This window comes from Magnolia sinica, chromosome 3 (genome assembly GCF_029962835.1).
Source record: "Magnolia sinica isolate HGM2019 chromosome 3, MsV1, whole genome shotgun sequence".
Classification (NCBI taxonomy): Eukaryota; Viridiplantae; Streptophyta; class Magnoliopsida; order Magnoliales; family Magnoliaceae; genus Magnolia; species Magnolia sinica.
The window spans coordinates 71,704,132-71,727,311 of NC_080575.1; the positions used below are offsets into that span (position 1 = coordinate 71,704,132).

The 23,180-nt window shown below is 42.2% G+C and overlaps 1 protein-coding gene across 1 annotated transcript; it reads left to right on the forward strand.

The window, feature by feature from the left end:
- The first annotated feature begins 21,402 nt into the window (after positions 1-21,402).
- LOC131240011 (serine/threonine-protein kinase OXI1-like) lies at positions 21,403-22,849 on the forward strand. The gene is made up of 2 exons (XM_058238007.1): positions 21,403-21,882; positions 21,966-22,849. The coding sequence occupies exons 1-2, from the start codon at positions 21,518-21,520 to the stop codon at positions 22,825-22,827; spliced, it is 1,227 nt and encodes a 408-aa protein (XP_058093990.1). The 5' UTR covers positions 21,403-21,517; the 3' UTR covers positions 22,828-22,849.
- Positions 22,850-23,180: the final 331 nt, after the last annotated feature.

A 23,180-nucleotide genomic window follows, 5' to 3' on the forward strand; every position in this document is an offset into this window, starting at 1 on the left:
GCCATCATGCTGTAGACGGAAGCATAGTATACGAACCGAGTTCGTAACGAGCATACCAACGAAAGGTGCAGACTATAAACGTTTAGGTTATGGTTTTCAAATCTTTTAATGTCTGCAATGATTTATGTCTGACTTGATTGCTGCCACATGACCTTAGTTACGATGTATTCGATGAAATATACACATGTGTGAACTATGTGAATATATTATGCATTCCATGTGTTTGTTGTAATGATTGAATGAAATTGCTATTATGATTTATGCTTGCCATGACTATTAATCTGGAATACATGTTTGTTGTATGTATGACAACTCCTTTATGAAAGGATCTACCATAATATATGCTATAAGTAATTTAGTTTATTATATGATATTATGTAGTCTAAGTGTTCGATAAAATGTCTGAATGAGAAGTTGTTTGATAAATCGCTTCCAACAAGGGTGTTGAGATAGGATTCTCAACTACCTTGTCCACAATTATAGTTTCTTTCATCTAATGTAATTTGCTACTACGTGATTTATGGTTGAAATGCACATGTATAACAATATGTTCAATGTGTTCGATAAAATGCTCGAATGGGATTTATATTTAAATTGTCTGTTAAATGTTGTTATGAATATCATATGTATCCACATGCTACAGTTGAGTATGTTTAGGACTACTACATAGTCTGAGCAATTGGTAACGATTCTCGATTGAGTGGCTGAATTCATTTCGCCACATTAGGCACGTCCGATGAATCCGAGCCGTACGCTAATTGTCGACAGTGGTTAGGCCACATGGAGTGTTCATGCGTTCCATGTTAATCAATTCAACGTTCACTCGTACCAATCGCACTTGTCAAATAACCCGATTGGCCTATTGTGTGTTTACCATGTATGGACGCTACTGCTTGAATCTAAGGTACCACTTACCAATGCAAACTCATTTCAACCATGGTACCAAGATCCGCTAAGACTTATGAGCCGGGCATGGTGGTATGGGACACCGTGGTCGAGTTGTTAGCCTATGCTGGGGTGACGAGCCTCCCCGCAGTGACCAGTGAGCAACCCAAACTCATGAGCCAAATATGGTGGTATAAGACACTGTATTCGTGCTATCGGCCTACGATGACGTGACAAGCCTTCTTGTAGTGACCTCGAGTATAAATTAGGCCTGCGTTGAGGTGACGAGTCTCTCTGTAGTGACCTCGAGTGCAAACTCGTGAACTTACCTATCCACTGTTTTCATCAGGGGTGATACCCTACAACTTGCCTATCGTATGTGATTAACTAGGATTGACTGTCCTAGATGGATCATTGTTTGGGTATGTGATATAAAGGGATGTGCCTTAGCTTTCCGATTCTGCCGTATGAAAAAGCCTAATAAATTACTTAGCTAACACGATCATGTACCACATTGTATGTGCTTTGGCGAGGAAGCAAACGTTTAGGGAGTTTACCATGCGCGATCGTGAGATGATGTCACTAAGGGAGTGTAGGCAAGGGTATGCATCATTACATATATATTCCTATATTAACAAGAGTAATTAGGACATGATTGTTGTATTGCTTTATCTTTACTGCTTGACTGAATTAATAACATGTTAACCTTTACCTTATAGTACCAATGAGTTAATCACTCACTCCCACTCTAGGACGGTGTTTTAAAACACCAATCAGACTTTGATTTAGATGCAGGCTGTGATGCGGCTTACGTGACAGAGCCGGACTTCATAGATGAGGAGGAGGAATTCTCTTATATTTAACTATCAGACGGGTCTCTATAGGCCTTGTTATGATTCGACGGGATTACAAGGTTACATGGATTAGTTGGACAGTTACATTTTGATATTTTGTAAATTTTGGAACAAACACTTGTATTTAATTAGCCTGGTAAGATACTTATACTCTGGGGATTGATAAACACTTACATACTTTATACCTTCATCTGAGTCTTTCGCTTGCTTAATTTAAATATCTCTGGAGTATGATATGCTGATTTGGTATAATCTCACTCATGTTTAAATGTTTAATGCACTAATATGGACAACATTTAATCATTATTATCTATGTTGCATAAGGATGCATTGAAACTCGAGAGTTGATCGTTACTCGACCCTCAATTTTTGGGTCATTACAAGTTGGTATCAAAGCATGATTTAGATTAAACCAGACCTGGGTTATAGTAACATTACGCTCATTAATGCATTTTGACTTAGGTGGAGGCGATAAAACGTAGAAATGATTGTAGGATCCCAAGTTTCACCGACGGGCGAAATTGACCCTTGAAATGTGACCCATATGCATCTGTGATCATGTGAAATGATCCCAATTCCTTTCTAAACCATCAATCGATTGGTTTGGATGATAATTTCACACATCCCATACTCAAATGACCCGAAAAGCGTGAATACACATTCGTTGGGACCCGAAACTGCCTCAAACAGATGAGGGGGCCCAAACCACCCAAATCGGTGGGACCCAGGGAGTCCCCTGCACATTTTCAATACCTTGGGAGGGGGTGGCCACCACCCATAGTCCAGCGGACCGCGGCGGTACCGCGCTGACCGTAGCGCACCATAGTCCACTCCAGCGGGCCGCGGCAGGCCCGTGGGTCTGGCAGCCCTCTGCCCTTCTCACATGTGTGGGGCCATGCAAATTCATGTGAGGCCCTCTATTTTGCCCCCTTTGCCTCATTTCCACTCTATTTCACCCCCTAGCTCTCAAAAACCTCATTTTTCCTCTCAAATCTTTATTCCATACTCCATCTTCTTCTTCTTCTTCAATACACATACACCCACCACCATTTCCCTCAAAACCCATCTCCTACCACCTCCCATCTCCCTTATTTCCTCTCATTTGAGCACACAAGTCCACTATTGTGTCTCATAAACCCCAAAACCTACGAACCCATCTCATCCATCAAGCTTTCTTCACTTTCATGGCTCTTTTCAAGCTAGTGGCTGCCATCTTTTTACTTTTCACACTCCTTTCCCTCATGGTGAAGAGAAGGGCATCCATGGATGAAACCGAGCCTAGCCGCCCAACCCGTCCGAGGAAGAAAGTGGGCGCAGAAGCAAGTACAAGCACCACACAAGAGCAACAGACAAAGTGGGATCTCGATCCCCAGATTCCACTAGAAAGAGTTCTATCGACGGGCATCGGACATGGTAAGTTTCGTGGCCATAAGGTTGTGTTTAAAGCACATGTGGATGAAAGGCTATTTAGGTTATATTCGGTAATGGACCTCTTGTTGGACTCTGGGTGGGGTCCCATATTTGAAGGCAAGTCTCATGCGTGCGATAGCACTGTCTAAGCCTTTTATGCCCACATTCGGGTTCCACTACTGGAGCCTCTACAGTTCACTATTCCCGTAGGAAGGCGGGAAGCAATAGTCAATGTGGATGTGATGGCTCGAATTATGAGAATTGCACGTGGTGAAGTGCATGCCAATGAATCTCATCTCAAGAGTATGTGAGAAAGAGATCACCATACGTAGTTTCTTTGTGGCTGACTAGTTCACTAGAAGTGAGGGAATTGCCTCCCATCGACCAAATTGACAGACGATTTTCACTTGCTCCACCACATATTCACATATAATGTGTATCCTAGGTGGGGAAACCATACCGAATGCACTTGTTTGATAGTGGACTTCCTGTATAGAGCTGGGCAAGGGGACAAGTTGTGTCTGCCTACGTTCGCCCTACTACAGATAATCCAAACTGTGCGCTCTGTTAGGAGAGATGTTTCATTTCCATTTGGCAGACTTATATGCAAGATTGCTCGAGAGTTCAGCTATAGATTTAACATGGATGAGCTTGCGTCGATCCACTTCATTAATGACAGTACGCTCAACAACATGGGAATTGGCCCTCGACACCGTCAAGCCCGACTCGATGAGTATGAGGGCGAGACAGAAAGTGAAGAGGAAGATAGTAATGAAATAGAGGAAGAAAGCAATGAAGAAGAGGAAGGAGATGAAATAGAATAAGGAAGTGAGGAAGAAGAGGAGGAGGCCCAAGATTCCGATGAGAGACCTCCTACTATTACACATGGGCATCGCCGTGATCAGGCCACCCTGGAAGCCCGCCTAGCTCAGATTGAAGAGAACCGGGCCACCCAGAGACAAGAGGATAAGGAGACCCAAGCTGAATTAAAACAAAAGCTTGAAGAGAGTCAGACTTATATGAAGCAAAGATTCAAGAAGATGTCCCACACTCTGAAGGCCCTCCTATGCTGTATGCATGACAAGGGTGCTCCTCCACCATCACCAGATACGGACAGCTAGTCATACGATGCAGTCATCTTTTAGTTTGTCTTGTTTTTAGTTTTCTCTTATAATAGCCTTAGTAGGCTTGGTTGGTTGTTAGTGTGTTTAGTGTTTAAAACTTGTATTATAATAGCTCACATGCATCTTCTGTCATGATCCATGTAAGACTACATCTCATGTATTATGACGATTTTGGTGAAATGAAATGCATGAAGCTTCTTTTGATTTTGAATGTGAATGATGTTTGGATTAGTGTGTATTATTATGCTAAATCTTACACAGGTTGCACCCTATGTTTTATATAGGGAATGCTACCTAAGAGCACTCGGAGCTCTGCACGTCTCATACTTGGTGAATCGTTTGACGGGGCACTTCCCCTGAGCGATAGCCACACGGACCCTACTTTGGGCCCTGATAGTGACACCATACCGGATTCTCAGCCAACCACTGGCCCCACGAATGGGCCAACACCTAATGCACCACCGGTTCTAGAACAGAACCGTGCGTCTACCTCAACGCCACACATGCCTTAGGCGGCTCCTCCTCCTGATAGGTTGGAGCAGATGATGCTCCTAATGCAATAGCAGCAGTAAATTTGGACCATGATTGTGGGGGCCCTTGCCCAAAACATGAATGTGGTCCCATTTGCACCACCTATGCAGCCTATTGAAAATATAAATGCTAGCAGTTTATTTGAGCGCTTTTAGCATTTCCGACCTCCCACCTTCGCAGGCACTCATAGGCCCGAGGAGGCCGAATACTGGATCGACCGCATCTCTAAGATGCTAAAGTTGCTGCACTGCACTGAAGCAAAGCAGGTGGAGTTGGTCATATACATGTTTGAGAAGGAAGCCAGTCTTTGGTGGGACAACATCCTACAAATAGTTGCCCTTGGATACGTATGGACATGGGACGCGTTTGAAACCTGCTTCCATGGAAAATAATTCCCCCTCACTTACCATAATGAAAAGGGGGTGAGTTTCGTCGCCTCCGACAGGGAGGGATGACTGTGGTAGAGTATGAGAACTGCTTCATGGAGCTAGCCAGATATGCTCCTTTGATACTAGCAGATGAGCCGATGAAGATGCGGTGATTTTTTGAGGGTCTGTGGCCTAAAATTCGCACGAAGATGTGTTATGCTAGCATTCCCAACTATGCTGAGCTAGTGAACATGTCCCTGCGAGCTAAGCAGGAGGGGGACAGACTGTCCTGTATACATGTGCCCATGTGCCTGAGGCCCCGACCTAACTTGTCGAACCGACCATTCCACGGTAAGAGGCCATGTGCAGATTTACCTCCCAGGCTTATAGCTCCACCGACTCAGCAGAGGCGATCTGATCTATGGTGCACCTACTATAAGAGGTTGGGCCATACAGACACTTGTTGCTTTACCAAGATGAGGGATAACGGCTTTATGTCGCCTCAGAAGATCAACCGTCAGTTACCACAAGCCATTTTAGCTCCAGCTCTACGATCAGCACTACCAGCACAACCTTTTTACAAACCGAATGTACCTCAAAGTAGGCCACCTCAACGACCTATGACAGTACAACCAAATCATCCTCAATAATCGCGTGTGCATGCACTTGCGGCTGAAGCATCTAACTCAGCAACTACAGTGCCTTTAGCCTTCGAAGTCACTACCCAAATCCAAGGTATACTAGTTTTTCTATTGGTGGACACTAGGTCCACTATTTCGATGATATGATACTCTAATGTCAAGCATTTAGGGTAGAATACTACCCGTATGGTTAGGGTGAGAGTCATTGCAGCAGCAAGAACGTTCACAGATGCCACTAAGCTTTGTAAGGGTTACTTGATAGACTTAGGAAGTAGGGTGGTGTCTGTTGACCTAATCGTCACCACTATATACCATTACGACGTCATCCTCGACATGGATTGGCTTACTGAAATGAAGGCCGAGATCGACTGCGAGACCCAACTGGTGACGGCACATGGGCCCGATAACACAACCTTCACATTCCCCGTTCAGGTCAGTTGCCCCTTCTGAGTTCTTTGTTATGCTTCCCCATTGAAAGATCATAATGGTCCAATACTTAGAAACACGCCTGTGGTCCAGGACTTCTGAGAAGTATTTAAGATGATCCCTGAATTACCTTCTCGGTGTGAGATCGACTTTACTATCGACTTTGTGCCTGCTGCGACACTCATTTCCTTACCCACGTATCGCATGCCTCCATGTGAAATGGAGGAATTGAGGAGACAGATTGATAATTTGTTAGATTCAGGTTTCATACGACCGAGTGTATCTCCTTGGAAAGCACCTGTGTTGTTTGTGAAGAAGAAGGATGGATTACTGCGATTGTGTATTGATTATCACAGGTTGAACTAAGTGATAGTCAAGAACAAGTATCCTTTGCCCAGGATACATGATTTATTTGACTAGTTGAAAGGGGTGCAGTATTTCTCAAAGATCGACTTACAGTCTAGGTACCATTAGTTGCACGTCAAGGATGAAGACGTGTAGAAGACGGCATTCAGAACCAGTTTTGGGCACTATGAGTTCCTCGTGATGTCGTTCGGACTTACGAACACATTAGTAGTGTTCATGAACCTCATGAACTGGGTGTTTTAGCCGTACCTATATCGGTTCATCATTGTATTTATAGATGACATTTTGATATACTCCAAGAGCCGAAAAGATCATGAAGAGCACCTACAAGCAGTCTTCGATACTCTCAGAAAGAACCAGTTATTTGCTCAGTACAAGAAATGCGACTTCTGAAAGGAAGAAGTCAAGTTCCTATGACATGTTGTGTCTAAGGAAGGTATCGCTGTGGACCTTGCCAAGGTGGCCGTAGTTTAGGACTGGGAGCAGCCCAGTTCGGTTATAGAACTGAGGAGTTTTCTGGGACTTGCTGGCTACTATCGCCGATTCATTAAAGATTTCTCCAAGATAGCCAGACCATTGTCCCATCTTAAGCAAAAGGATCTTAAGTTTACCTGGAATGAGAAGGCAGAAGCAGCCTTTCAGGAACTAAAAGACAAGTTGACATCCGCACCCGTGATAGTATTGCCAGATCAAGGGGTCAGATATATGATATACACCGACGTGTCTCATGTTGGTTTGGATTGTGTTCTTATGCAGAAGGAAAGAGTGATCGCCTATGCCTCGCAATAGTTGAGGAAGTACGAAGAAAACTACTCTACGCACGACCTAGAATTGGCAGCAGTTATCTTCACATTAAAGCTCTAGAGACATTACCTTACGGAGAGGAGTTCGAGTTCTTTTCTGACCACAAGAGCCTCAAGTACATATTCACGTAGAGGGACCTGAATATGAGGCAGCGGCGATGGATGAAAACCTTGAAAGACTTCAAGTTTGAGGTCTCTTACCATCCTGGCAAGGCCAACCTTATGGTAGACGCATTGAGCTACAAGAAGAAGATAGCATTTGCAGCTTCGCTGATGATACAGGAATAGAATATGGTCGAGTTTGTGCGAGACTTCGAACAGAAGCTTACAGTAGAGGAGTCGTTCGAGAGCATCGTACACATCCGCGTCCAGCCACTTGTTGATGACCGAATCATTGTGGCTCAGAAAGAGGACGAACTGTTAGTGAAAATGAGAGAGCAAGCAACTGACGATGAAGACTCTGAATGGAGAGTTGGTTCAGATGGAGGTTTTACGTTATCATGGCCGCCTATGCGTCCCAAATCTTCATGACTTGAGAAATGAAGTTCTCGAAGCTACTCATAATTCGAAGATGACGATGCATCCTGGTAGTACAAAGATGTATCGAGATATGAAGCGTTCGTAATGGTGGGACAACATGAAGGCCCATATAGCAGATTTTGTATCCCGTTGTCTCACGTGCTAGCAGATTAAAGCCGAGCATCGCCGACTTCCTGGTTTAATTCAGCCATGCCCATAGCCGAATGAAAGTGGGATTTCATATCTATGAATTTCATTACCGAGTTACCGAAGACAAGGAAGGGACATGACTCCATTTGGGTGATTGTGGATCGATTGACGAAATCGGCTCATTTCCTCCCGATTAGAGTCTCAAACTTAGCAGATGATTTAACCAAGCTGTACATCAAGGAGATAGTACGTCTGCATGAAGTTCCTATGGAGATTGTGTCAGATCGAGACACGCAATTCACGTCTATCTTTTGGACTCAAATCCAAGAAGCAATGGGAGTGAAACTGAAGTTCAGTATCGCGTTCCACCCACAGAATAACGGGTAGACAGAACGGGTAAATCAGGTTTTAGAAGACATATTGCGGGCATGTGTGCTCGATTTCAAATACAGTTAGGATGACCGTCTTCTCTATGCAGAGTTCGCTTATAACAATAACTTTCAAGTGAGCATTGACATGGCTCCCTATGAGGCACTGTATGGGCGCCCATGTCAAGCACCCTATTATTGGGCAAAAGTTGGTGAGAAAAGCCTGATTGACCCAAATTTAGTACAAGCAACCTCTGAGAAGATTGACATTATCAGGCATCGACTTCTTGCAGCACAGAGCAGACAGAAGAGTTACGCCGATACACAATGGCGGTAGTTGGAATTCGAGGTTAGGGACCATGTATTTCTTAAGATTTCTCCATTGAAGGGAGTCCTTCACTTTGGCAAGAAAGGGAAACTCACGCTGAGATTCATTATCCCATTCCAAATTCTAGATCGAATGGGTATGGTAGCATACCTCCTCACCTTGCCCACACCACTCGTTAGCGTACACAACGTATTTCATGTATCGATGCTGAAGAAATACGTTCTTGATCCTATTCACATTATCAAGTGGGAACATGTGCAGTTGAGTAAAGATGCTACATATGTACTGTGACCAACACGTATTCTTAATAGGAAGGAACAAGTGTTGCGCAGCAAAGTGATCCCGCTTGTAAAAGTATTATAGACTCACCACACTGAGGAAGAGACTACTTAGGAAATAGAAGCCGAGGTCCGTAAGAACTACCCTCAGATTCTCGAGGAGTACGAAAAGGTACTAATTTTGGGGATAAAATTTTTTTTAAGGGGGGTAGATTGTAACATCTCAAAAAAATCTACACAAGGACTCGAGTACCATCTCAGGCAGAAATCCTTAATGACTGAAACCTTTAGAAATTAGATGAAAATTAGTTAAGCACTAAGCTAAATTAATCGATGAATTATCATGAACCACTATCTGTACGAACCGTAAGACCCAAAACCATTAGAAACGCTAACTCAACATTACCTAAAGACGTAGGAGCAATCTCAAAACCCAGTTACTCTTGGGAGCACATTGAAACTCCATATCGGACTTGGACCGAGCGTCAAAAGTCCGATTACCATGAAACTATAAGGTTATGACCACCATACTGGGCTTGACAAGCATCACGAGAATTGAACCCAAATAGTATCTAGAAACGCACAACTTGAGCCCTAAGCAAAGTGTGTGAGAAACACGAATATCTTTGGAAAATGGGCTCAAATTTAAGTGAATTGGACCATTCGCTTGTGGGCGAAATTGAAGGTTTCAAACCGTCAGTTTCTGACTAAAATTTACCTGTTGATCAGGGAAATTTCCCTACTCATGTCAAAATACTTGTGGCCCTGATCGAGTGACGATGACCGTTGAACTGAAACAGGTCCTCCACGGTCGATCTACAAATCCGATCAGACTGAAACCTTAACCTGGCTTAAATCCATGATCAAGAAACTTACTCCATGACGTAGGTGAGTAATGGGCCTCCAAATGAATCCCGTTTACCCGAAATAAATGCCCTTTAGCTATAACCTAAGTATACCATGGCCCTGGGGCCATTGACATCAGTCTGGGCCTATATAATGCCCTTAAAATACCCCTCTCTCATTCCATACGAATTCTCTAACCCTAGGAGTGAGAAGAGAGAAAAGAGGAAGAAAGAGTGAGGAGAAGAGAGAGAGAGAGAGAGAGAGAGAGAGAGAGATCGTTGATAGGATTTACTCCCACCACTCCACGTACTGAATCACCTCCCCACCATTGCTACACCATCGATTACAGATATGATTTGGGTAAGAAATCTTAACACTAATCTCGTTTTAGGAATCCAAATAGATAAATTAACGTAATAGCTAACATATGTCGTGATTTAGGTAGCCGTCGTGCTGTAGACGGAAGCGTAGTCTACGAACCGAGTTCGTAACGAGCATACCGACGAAATGTGCGGACTATAAACGTTTAGGTTATGGTTTTCAAGGCTTTCAATGTCAGTAATGATTTATGTCTGACTTGATTGCTGCCACATGACCTTAGTTATGATGTATTAATGAAATATACACATATGTGAACTATGTGAATATATTATGCATTCCATGTGTTTATGCAATGATTGAATGAAATTGCTATTATGATTATGCTTGCCATGACTATTAATCTGGAATACATGTTTGTTGTATATATGATAACTCCTTTGAAAGGATCTACCATAACATATGTTATAACTAATTTAGTTTATGTATATGGTATTATGTAGTCTAAGTGTTTGATAAAATGTCTGAATGAGAAGTTGTTTGATAAATCGCTTCCAACAGGGGTGTTGAGATAGAATTCTCAACTATCTTGTCCACAGTTATAGTTTCTTTCATCTACTGTAATTTGTTACTATGTGATTTATGGTTGAAATGCATATTTATAACAATATGTTCAATGTGTTCGAAAAAATGCTCGTAAATTGTCTGTTAAATGCTGTTATGAATATCATATGTATCCACATGCTACGGTTGAGTATGTTTGGGACTACTATGTAGTCCGGGCAATCGGTAGCAATTCCCGATTGAGTTGCCGAATTCATTTCGCCACATTAGGCACGTCCAATGAATCCGAGACATATGCTGATTGTCGACAGTGGTTAGGCCACGTGGAGTGCTCATGCGTTCCATGTCGATCAATTCAACGTGCGCTCGTACCAATCGCACTTGTCAAATAACCCGATTGGCCTATTGTGTGTTTACCATGTATGGACGCTACTGCTTGAATATAAGGTACCACTTACCAATGCAAACCCGTTTCAATCATGGTACCAAGATCCACTAAGACTCATGAGCCGAGTATGGTGGTATGTGACACCGTGGTCGAACTGTCGGCCTACGCTGGGGTGACGAGCCTTCCCGTAGTGACCAGTGAGTAACCCAAACTGATGAGCTGAATATGGTAGTATAGGATACTGTATTCGAGCTGTCGGCCTACGATGATGTGACGAGCCTTTCCATAGTGACTTCGAGTATAAATTAGGCCTATGCTGAGGTGACGAGCCTCTCTATAGTGACCTTGAGTGTAAACTCGTGAACTTACTTATCCACTGTTTTCATCAGGGGTGATGCCCTACAACTTGCCTATCGTATGTGATTAACTAGGATTGATGACCCTAGATGGATCATTGTTTGGGTATATGATATAAAGGGAAGTACCTTAGCTTCCCGAATTTGCTATATGAAAAAACCTAATAAATTACTTGGCTAACACGATCATGCACTGCATTGCATGTGCTTTGGCAAAGAAGCACATGTTTAGGGAGTTTGCCATGCGCGATCGTGAGATGATGTCGCTGAGAGAGTGCAAGTGAGGGCATGCATCATTACGCATATCATTCCTACATTAATAAGAGTAATTAGGACATAATTGTTATACTGCTTTATCATTACTGCTTGACTGAATTGATAACATGTTAACCTTTGCCTTATAGTACCATTGAGTTGATCAGGCCAGACTTCATGAATGAGGAGGAGGAATTCTCCTATATTTAGCTATCAAACGGGTCTCTGTAGGCCTTATTATGATTCGATGGGATTACAGGGTTACATAGATTAGTGGGACAGTTACATTTTGATATTTTGTAAATTTTGGAACAAACACTTGTATTTATTTAGCCTGGTAACATACTTATACTCTGGGGATTGATAAACACTTACATACTTTATAGGTTCATCTCAGTCTTCTGCTTGCTTAATTTAAATATTTCTGGAGTATGATATGCTGATTTGGTGTAATCCAACTCATGTTTAATGCACTAATATAGACAATATTTAATCATCATTATCTATGTTGCATAAGTGATGCGTTGAAACTCAGGAGTTAAGCTTTGCTCGACCCTCGATTTTCAGGATGTTACAGGAATTGATCGCGAAATGCATGGAATTGACCGTGAAGTAAAGGGAATTCAACGGAATTGACAGTGAAGGGAATTGACCACGAAGTGCATAGAATTGACCGTGAAGTGAAGGGTTTTCACCAAAATTGACTGCGAAATGGATGGAATTAACCGTGAAGTGAAGGGCATTCGTCGGAATTGACCATGAAATGCATGAAATTGACCGTGAAGCGAAGGGAATTGATCGCGAAATGCATGGAATTGACCGTGAAGTGAAAGGAATTGACCACGAAATGCATGGAATTGACCGTGAAGTGAAGGGAATTCGATGGAATTGACCGCAAAATGCATGGAATTGACTATGAAGTGAAGCGAATTGACCGCAAAATGTAGGGAATTATCATGAAGTGAAGGGAATTCACCGAAATTGACCACGAAATGCATGGAATTGATCGTGATGTGAAGGGAATTGACCGCAAATGCATGGAATTGACCCTGAAGTGAAGGGAATTGATTGCGAAATGTATGGAATTGACCTTGAAGTGAAGGGTATTCACCGGAATTTACCGTGAAATGCATGGAATTCACCGTGAAGTGAAGGGAATTGACTGCAAAATGCATGGAATTGACCGTGAAGTGAAGGGAATTGACCGCGAAATGCATGGAACTGACCATGAAGTGAATGGAATTCACCGGAATTGACTGCGAAATGCATGATATTGACCGTGAAGTGAAGGGAATTTGTCGAAATTGACCGTAAAATGCATGGAATTGACTGTGAAGTGAAGGGAATTCGTCGGAATTGACAGCGAAATGTGCGGAATTGACTATGAAGTGAAGGGAATTGACCACGAAATGCATGGAATTGACTGTGAAGTGAAGGGAATTTATCGCGAAATGCATTAAATTGACCGTGAAGTGAAGGGAATTCGTCGAAATTGACCGCGAAATGCATGGAATTAATCGTGAAGTGAAGAGTATTCGCCGGAATTGACCGCGAAATGCATGGAATAGGGAGTGAAGTAAAAGGAATTGCCTGTGAAATGCATGGAATTGACTGTGAAGTGAAGGGAATTGACCGCGAAATGAATGGAATTGACCATGAAGTGAAGGAAATTCGCAAGAATTCAGCGCAAAGTGAAGGACTTTGACCGCGAAGTGAAGTAAATTGACCGCAGAGTAGATGAAATTATTTAATACACAAATAAATCAACATTCATAATGAAATCACTATTAAAAAGACATTATTTACTATAAATTTATGACAAAATATACAAGACATCATTTACATCATTTCACCCTAAATGTTTTACAAGACATCATTTACAACATTTCACAAAATTTTTCCATTCCTCTCATGCCTAAGACAAATATATCATATTTTGTGGACACTCAAGCAATCATAGGCTATTGAGTTATGAAATATGAAAGTGAATTTCTACAAGTCTGTCCCTGACAAAATTTGATCACTGCACAAAATGTTAATATATTTCATGACAAATATGCCACAATCATATCCGTTCATCTACTTTGGTATAGAAGTCTCTTCTCTGACCGTCCAAGCCTTCCCATCCAACGCAGACATATCTCCTGCGGCATGGAATAATATAGGAAAGCCCTCGTTCATCAGCTTGATATATTCCTTGTATCAATTGAGTGCCCTCGAATATAAACTGTTGAGAATAACGATTTCTCGGTATTGAGGGTGGATGACCATGAGGTACCAATGACTATTGGCATAGTTGATTGGTACGTATGCCTGTCCATGTTTGACAAGATAAGATATTATTATAAAAATTATAGAAATGGGTACACCCAGTGTTGATAACTTCTAACGACATCATTACCTGTTCATACTACCACATGGGCTTTTGCCCTGCTCGAGGTTTCACAATGCCGTTCACAGTGAGTTTCTCTCCTTGTAATGTTGCACGCTCTTCGTCGCTGCCAATGTCCCGATACATTCACAATGTCAACATTTGCAGTTCGAGACATGACTATTACAGATAAAATACAAAACTAGAACATATATCATATAATCAAATAATATAATAACCATGATCCAATTCATATAGTTATCAAAAAAATGTGCGGCAAAACTTGCAGTCCTAAGTATATAAAGTAGGAAATGAATTATGCTTTCTCTCCAAGAAATCAACATAATTGTCAATAGCCTAATCAATAAAGATGATGAATTAAGCTCTAGTCTTATATAAAGTTGAATACACATAGATGTATGTATGTGAATTACTTACCACGCTATTAACCCATGCATCTTTCTCCCAGATAGTCCTGAACCAAATAAATTCCGTCGAATCTTTGTTTGCGTTGGCCTAACTATCCAATTCATACAGTTCATCATCCGATATAACCCTAAATGGATCAATCTTGGCCTGGAAGGGTATCAAAGAAGTACACAACTCTCTCAGTTTCTCATAGTCGGCGGCGTTGCTTGGAGTTGTTTGAATGGCAGAGATGAAAGTGAATAGAGAACGCTTGTAAACAGACGGCTTCACAGCCCTCTTACTTATCCTTTTATAGACTGGAATGAATTGTAGTAATTTCTCGCATGTATTAACATCTAACACGGGCATCCGAGTGTGGAACATCCACCTCTCCGTTCCCCTGGTCTCTACCTTCCAAATCCTCATCCTCCTTCTCAAACTCTTTCTCCCTCCAAAACTGAATCTTCTCTATAAGATTCTCCTTCCAAAACTGAATCTTCTCTATAAGAAATGTCTCCATCTGCTTTTTCAACTCCACCTTACCCTCCTCCAACTCTTCTTTCTCCTTCTTCAATACATCATTCTTGATCCTCAATTCTTCTTCCTTCTCCCTCATTATCATTTCCCTTTCCATCTTCAAAATCGCCCTCTCATTCAACTCTTCCTTCTCTAACCTCAAGGTTTCTTTCTCTTTTAGCATTAGTTCCATCTCCTTGAGTACTAGTTCCCTCTCCCTCTTCAACTCTTCCCTATATTTCTCCAACTGAAGCCTCTCCGCCGTCAGCTCCTCCCTATCCTCCCTCGACTCTCCTATCAATTGCAATCACGCTCCCTCTCCCTCTCCCTCATCACCACTCTCTTTCTCTCCCCCTTCTTCTCCCTCTCCTTGTCCCTTTGTCTCTTCCATATCATCATCATCATCATCATCTTTAATGCCCTATAAAATGAAGCAATGTATATATCAAATATCTAACACGTCAAAGTAAATATAAAATATTAACATAAAAGAAGACTTTTATGACATCTTACATCAGATCTATCATGGACCAAATGAATGACATTTGTCTCTAACTCCTCAATGGTGGGTTCTAAGATAAGAACTATCTCAGTCTGCAAGAGAACATCCTTCATATTCATGTACAAAAATATATATATTTCAATGAGTGACCACTTAGCTTCATAAGAATTGACTTACATCTTCACTCTCTAGTATTTGATGAATTTTCTTATACCTCTAACCCTTCCATCCTCGATATTATATGAATCTTGGAATTTGGGAGGAAACGTATGAAATGATACATTCTTGGATGGCTGGTACTCTCTCAAGGGCCCATATTTGTTACAATAAAATGGTAAGATAATCTTAAATAAATATAGTTTTGTATAAACTATAAATTAAAATAGTGTTCACTCCCCAAGTATAGGGTTGTGATGTAGTATAAACTCGGTAAGACCGAGGTCGAATCCGAAGGGACTGATACCTGTACGTTCTCTGAAACCAAGTAGAACTAGAACTAGACTAAGATGTGATCTAAACCAAATAGAATTTAAGGAATAATTGTGGAATAATTATCTAATAACTTAAGGAATTCAAAGGAAAGAAACTAGGGATTCGGAACATCCACTTGTAGAGATCAGGGAGATCTTATGCCTGCATCAAGAATCATGGAAATTAAACTGAACTTATTTGATCTAGTTTTCACGAGATGAAAGGTATATGAATCAGAATGGATTCCATCATCAAACCATGCCCAGGAGACAGAGCAAACAACAGAATTAAACTAATTACCAACCAATCAGATGATTATGAAGGTTAGAAAGGGTACCGACATCCAACCATGCCCAGGAAACATTGTAATCTCAGTCACAATGGGGCATTAAAGACTACAAATATTCTCATAATAAAATCAAAAATCAATTCAGTCTAAACAAAAGGCATAGCAGCAGTCTCCCATCACGCTACAGGCTTCACCTCTTAGCCCTAGCTAAGAGGTTTTAGCCTGACATGATTAGGCTAAACATCCTCCAGGAAATAATCAAAAGAAGTTATGGAAATAAACAAATAAAAAAAAAAATTAGAAACTACTTTCTGTCTCTCTGTCTGATCCACGGCCGCCTCTTCACGTCCCAGCTCCCCTTGGAATTGAATAGAAAAGTGAATCCCTTTCTCTCTTCACGTCCCTCCCTTTTGTAGCTGCTGGAGGTGGATCAGAAATCAGACGTGTACAGCTGGAGTCGGTGCGCAGCTACAACTCCAGGAACCTTCTTGCACAGCAACCAGTAGAAACAGAATGGGGAACTGATCGCGTGATCTGCTCCGTTCAGTCTTTTTGGGGGTGATCGATTGCCCCATATGAAGGGTTTGGACGGCTACGATCATTGGGCCGATCCTAGCCATGGTCGTAGAACGGACATGAAACGTCCGGTTTCCGCAGACGCGACGTCTTTTGCGTAACACATGTAACCGACCCACTTTGTGTTAGATATGGGGTCCCTGATCATTGTTGGATTGGAAATCCAGTCCGATCATTGATTGTCTCGGAAATTAAGCTGGGAAGGGATGGTTTTGGTTGTCCGTTGAAGTGGCCCAGGGAAACCGTGCTTCTACCATCTGATCAGCATTTACTACTATATGCTCGTGCAACGTTCGAGATACTCAGGCCGTCGATCACTATACGGTCGGTTTGACCCCCTAGTTTCAATGAACGGATTGGATCATTGAATGGTATGATAGTAGTGGCCCACCGAGCTTCGCCCGGATTTCCCTGTTGCGAACAGAGGCTACACAGTCGGCGCTGTGACGTTGGTGGGGCCCACTTTACTATAATTTTGAGAAATCGACGCCGTCCTCTGCATTATGCTCGAAAAACCATTCGGGAATGATGATTTTTGGAGTGAAATCGGTGCGGTACACAAGATCTTCTACTCCGCCGTCCATCCTGCATTTAACGGCTGGGATCATGAAGATGCTTGCATAATGGCAAAAAGACACCTAGGCGCTGGTCTTAGCCATCTTCTAAAACAAGTGAACGGGTCCGATCATCGAACTAAGGAGCGAGTGGGGCCCACTGCTGAAAAACGGACGGACAGCGTCCGTCCGCTGTTGCTGCAGAAGAAGAAGACGGGTCAGCCCGTCTTTGACCGGGCTGACCATTCGGTGCACGGCCGGTGCGTGTAGACTATGTACACGCACTGTACATGTAGGGTTCACTGCGATTTTTGTGAGATATCTGCTCCATCCATTTGCTGTATCACTCCATTTAAGGTGTTGAGAACAAATTGAAGCATCTTCAGATGCCAGGCGGGCCCCAAATCACTGATTTATAAGCTGATCTGTCCGTTGGGCCACTTCCAGAGGGATCCAATGGCTGAAATTTGACGTGTACGGTTAGCTTTTGGTCCTCGAGCCATGTATAAAGTTTCGAGATGAACAGATGATGAAAACCTAGTGATCTTGCATTCTGGCTAACTTTCAAGCCGCTTGAGCTTCAGTTTCTCGATTTTCACGGATCCCTGGCGTATAATTCCATCGATCTTGGTCCCCTGAAGTTCGTCCCTTGCCTTTAGTGTCATCAGAGCATTAAATCCACGTTTTAAGCTTCCTTTTCAGTCCATGCTCGTAAATACACTCTGCATCACAAACATGATTAAAGCGGACCATTAAATGGTATCATGTTCGTAAATCCAGGCAATAACTGGGTCTGATATGCAATATTTGACCCTCAACAAATAAACAAGGAAAGAATCCTTACTTGTAAGGGAAATATGCAGCCGGTGACATTGTAGTGAAACCCATGTGATGCCATCAAGGCACCCTTGATCCCTTCAGTCATCGTCTGGAACGCCAAACTACCCCAATGGTAGATATTAAAGTCTTCCAACGAGTCCATAAGGTCGATATACTCTATACAACACATAATATTCGTGTCGGTTCCCTTAACAAACTACTCTACACATAATATTAGGGCTAGCTTCATGACATCTTTATACTTATTGCTATTAACTATCTTATTGAACACCTCTTGTACATGTTTCTTTAAGATATGATATTTCTTGAAGTATTTCTCTCTTATTAACTTTTTGGAATGATGAATTTTGGGTATGGAGAGGTCACCAGTCTTCAACCCAATTATTAGGGTGAAGTCTATCTCCAAAAATTTTAAATGATTCCCTTGTATCTCGAATACAAGATTACCTCTGTATATCTCAATAAGTGAAAAAATACTCCTATAAACCTAAATGATGTAATATGTAGTAAAAATGAGAATGATGACTGCCTAAATATATTTAATCTACTTTCATTCTTGTCCAAAACCACTCTTCATGATATCAAACCAGCACGTTAATAAACATCTGCATGATAAGGTCAGGGGTGACTCGCCAAATTCCTTACGCAAAGGTTTGTCATCTGTAAGGATGAATTGAAAATTATACCAACAATAACATTCAATATTTAATGAAGCATAATGTGAAAGTTGACTTGTTGTGGTGAAAAATCATAAAGTATGGTGTGAGTTTGCTGAGTCGGCGGTCAATTTTTGACGATTTCTAAATGAAGTACAAGACTTATAAGTGAATTTTCACAAGTTTTGGGGTTGTTTTACTAATTTATCAGTCAATTTCATGAAGTTGTCAATAAATTTATACAAGGTTGTCGGTCAAAAAGATATCAATATCAAGCAATTATCGGTCATTTTGATGAATTCCAAGTTAAAGTGGCCGACTCATACATGAAATTCAACAAGTTCGTGGCCAATTTCACTTAGTTATCGGTCATTTTTTCGAGTTTTATGTTGCATTTTGGCCCGAGAACATCGTGAAATTGACCGTGAAGTGAGTGAAGTTGACCGCTAACTGACTGAAATTCACCACGATATCACTTCAATTGACTGTGAACTCACTGAAATTGACCAAGAACTAAGTTAAATTAAACGTGAATTGATTGAAATTGACCGCGAATTGATAGAAAATCATTGGCCACTAAGTTAGATTGACTGCGAACTGATTGTGTTTGACCGCGGACTAAGTGAAATTGATCGGGGACTAAGTGAAATTGATTGGGGACTGTGAAATTGACCGATAACTACTTCAAGTTAACATTTTGAATTGAGTGAAATTGACCAACAACAGAGTTAAATTGACCATGGACATCGTGAAATTGACCACGAACATCATGAAATTGATCGTGAACTTAGTGAAATTGACTGCAAAGTAGCTTAAGTTAGAGGAAATGACCGTGAACTAAGTTAAAATGACCGCGAACTAAGTTAGACTGACAGGTAAGTGAGCGTCAGACAGTTATCAGTCAATTTCACATAGTTATCGGTCAATTTCAAGTGGTTATCGGTCAATATCACACATTTCTCGGTCTAGATGTCAGTTTCTTGTAGTTGTGAGTCGAATTTCACTTAGTCCTCAGTCAATTCCATTCACTTTGCGGACATTTTAACTAAGTTTGCGGTCAATTTAACTCAGTTCGGGTCATTTTAACTCAGTTCCCCGTCAATTTAACTCAGTGGGTCCTGGGTCTATTAACTCAGTTAGTGCTCGATCTCTTTCATTTGGTCTTCATTTAATTTCATATCAGTTTTCGCTCTTTGTTTCAAAAACCCTCAATGTGGGCCATTTGAGCATTGAATTTGCTCATTTATCAAGACATGCTATACCATTTAATGTTTAAAAAATTAAAAATGGATTGTGGACTGTGCGGATATATCATATAAAATATAGTGGGGTCCACAAAAAGAAAGCAGGAATTTCAAATATACCTGCCATTTGACTCTTCTTAGATGGGGGGGGGGGGGCATTTTTGTCCTATCTTGGGTTCACAAATGTCGAAAATGATGTGTGTGAGGTGTGTATTCTCGACCAGATAAAGGTATGCCGAAAATGAGGATTTTACTCTTAGGGTGGATAATCAGAAAATGGGAGAGAAGAAGACAGTAAAATGAGAGTTTTACTGCTAGAGTGGATAGTCACAAAAGAAGAGAAGTAATCAGAAAATGAGATTCTTCGGCTAGGATGAAGGATCAGGAAGAGGAAAGAAGAATCGGTGAAATTTGAGAAGGAGATGCGGCCGGCGGCTTTCGAAGGTGCGTCTGATAAAGTAAGGGCATTTTCAACCTTTGAAAAGTCGTCCATACGGCAGGGGCTCATTCCCGGAAGGTAAGAATAAGTTTACGTAGTAACGTGCGTGGCCCATAAGTGGGTCCTACATCAGGAAAAACATTAGAAAACAAAATTGCCCGGCGTTTTATGAACGGGAGTAGCCCCGGCCAGAGGCAGTTCTGTGGTCCGAAGCTGTGTGGGGTTCACTGAGATGGCTGTCACAAATCCACTCCCTCCATCATTTTTTAAGACAAATATGGGACAGGAGTCTAAAATCAGATATCCAAAACTCACGGTGGCCATACCATAGAAGCAGCGGGAATTGAACGCCCGCCATTTGAAACTGGGGGACCACAGAAGTTTTATCTCAGGATGACATTTGTGCCTATAGCTTATCTGGCTGGTAGTAACCCTGTGAACGTCTTGGATATCATATAAACATCATGGTCGGCTCCAGTAAGGTTTCAACGGTGGATGATTTCCGATCCAACTGTTTCTTGTAGTGTGGCCCACATACGTTTATGATCTGTCCGATTTTTAGATTACAGTATTATCGTGGTCTTTCAAAACTGATGGACAGAAAGGATTTGTAATTGGCATCTATGTAGGCCCCACACAACTTCCGACTAAAGCAACTTCCTGTGTCCGGGGACAGGCGCAATCTGCGTCCGCGTTTTATAACCACGACGAAGCCGCCTCTGTAGACTTGAAAAACAAAACCCTCTCTCCCTTTCTCCGAATTTCTCTCTTAAAATCCTTCCTCCCCAAGTAAACGTCCAAACATGGTTATATAAACCCCTCCCATTTCTCCTCTCTCTGACGCACTCTACGTTCAATCCCAGTCCTTCGCCAATGGACGACGCCGAGCAATCTCCACCTTTAGATCTCCGCGACCTCAAAGCCCTCTCCGTCCTCGGCCGAGGAGCCAAAGGCATCGCCTTCCTCGTCCAGACGCGATCCCCCTCCACCGAAACCCTAGCCCTTAAAGCCATCTCCAAATCCAAAATCGAGAAGAAGAAATCCGACGACGCCTACCGTCGGATCTGGTTCGAACGCGACGTACTGAAGACGCTCCACCACCCTCTCCTTCCCAACCTCCATGGCTTCCTCGAGACGGAGAAGATCGTCGGGTTCGTAATCCAGTATTGTTCCGGCGGGAATCTCAGCGCACTGAGGAGCAAACAGACCGAGAAGATGTTCTCAGACGACATTATACGGTAAGATTAGAAAATAACCATTGGATCTTGAAAATCCTTTTCGAAAATCCTTTCGTCTCCTTACGCGATTCCGTTTTCCGCAGGTTTTACGCGGCCGAGTTAGTCATCGCATTGGAGTATTTGCACGGATTGGGAATCGTCTACAGAGATTTGAAGCCAGAGAACGTTCTAATCCAAGAAAACGGCCATTTGATGCTGATCGATTTCGATCTCTCCACGAAAATAACCGTAAAATCGCCGGAGAATCTCCCGATTCATCCGAAGAGATCGGAAAATCGCGTCGAGAAAGCAGTCCCCATCAAGAAGAACCGCTTCCCGCTGTTTTATTGCTGCAGTTCCGGCATTCAGGAGGCGAACCCGACCGTCGCCCCCGTCAGAGTGGGCAATAACTCGGTGGAGTCGGCTAATTCGGGGAAGTCGAACTCGTTCGTGGGGACGGAGGATTACGTGGCGCCGGAAATCATCCAAGGGAACGGCCACGATTTCTCCGTGGATTGGTGGAGCCTGGGCGTATTACTCTACGAGATGCTGTACGGTCAGACCCCATTCCGTGGATGTAATCGGAAGGAGACGTTTTACCGGATTCTGACAAAAGCGCCGGAGTTGGTCGGAGAACAGACGCCGTTGAGGGATTTGATTCGGAGGTTGTTGGAGAAGGAGCCGGAGAAGAGGATTTCCAGCGACGGCATAAAGGCGCATGAATTTTTCAGAGGGGTAGACTGGGAAACGGTTCCGCGAATATCGAGGCCGCCGTATATTCCGGAATGGAGGGCAGATGTGGAAGAGACGGAGGGTATTTTGGAAATTGATATGGAGAAGTATGCAGAGAACGTTTTTGGTGTAACTGATGACGCGGAGAAAGACAGGTCGTTGGAGAAGAGTAAGAGCGTTTGGGTGGATGGTTTGAGCCATCCTCCAAATACGGCTGATTTTTCGATTTTTTGAATTTATTTTATTTTTTGAATTTTATTTTTTGAATTTTTTTTTTTGTACTTTTTAAAAATTATTTTATATTACTCATATCTTCGAAGAAAACGTTTTGATATCATTGTCTACTATTTAAGTTTTCGTATCGTGTAAAGATAACTGATCAGCTGCGACAGGATGTTGCAGGAGCTTCCTGAAGAAGCTAGGTGGGCCACGTTGATGTTTTTGAGAAATACACCCGGTCCATCCACCTCGCCAAATAATTTTAGCACATGAGTCCAAATAACATCTTGCCAAATCATATTAGCACATGAGTCCAAATAATGAGGCAATCCAAAACTCGTATGGGCAGCACTGAAAGGAATCGACGT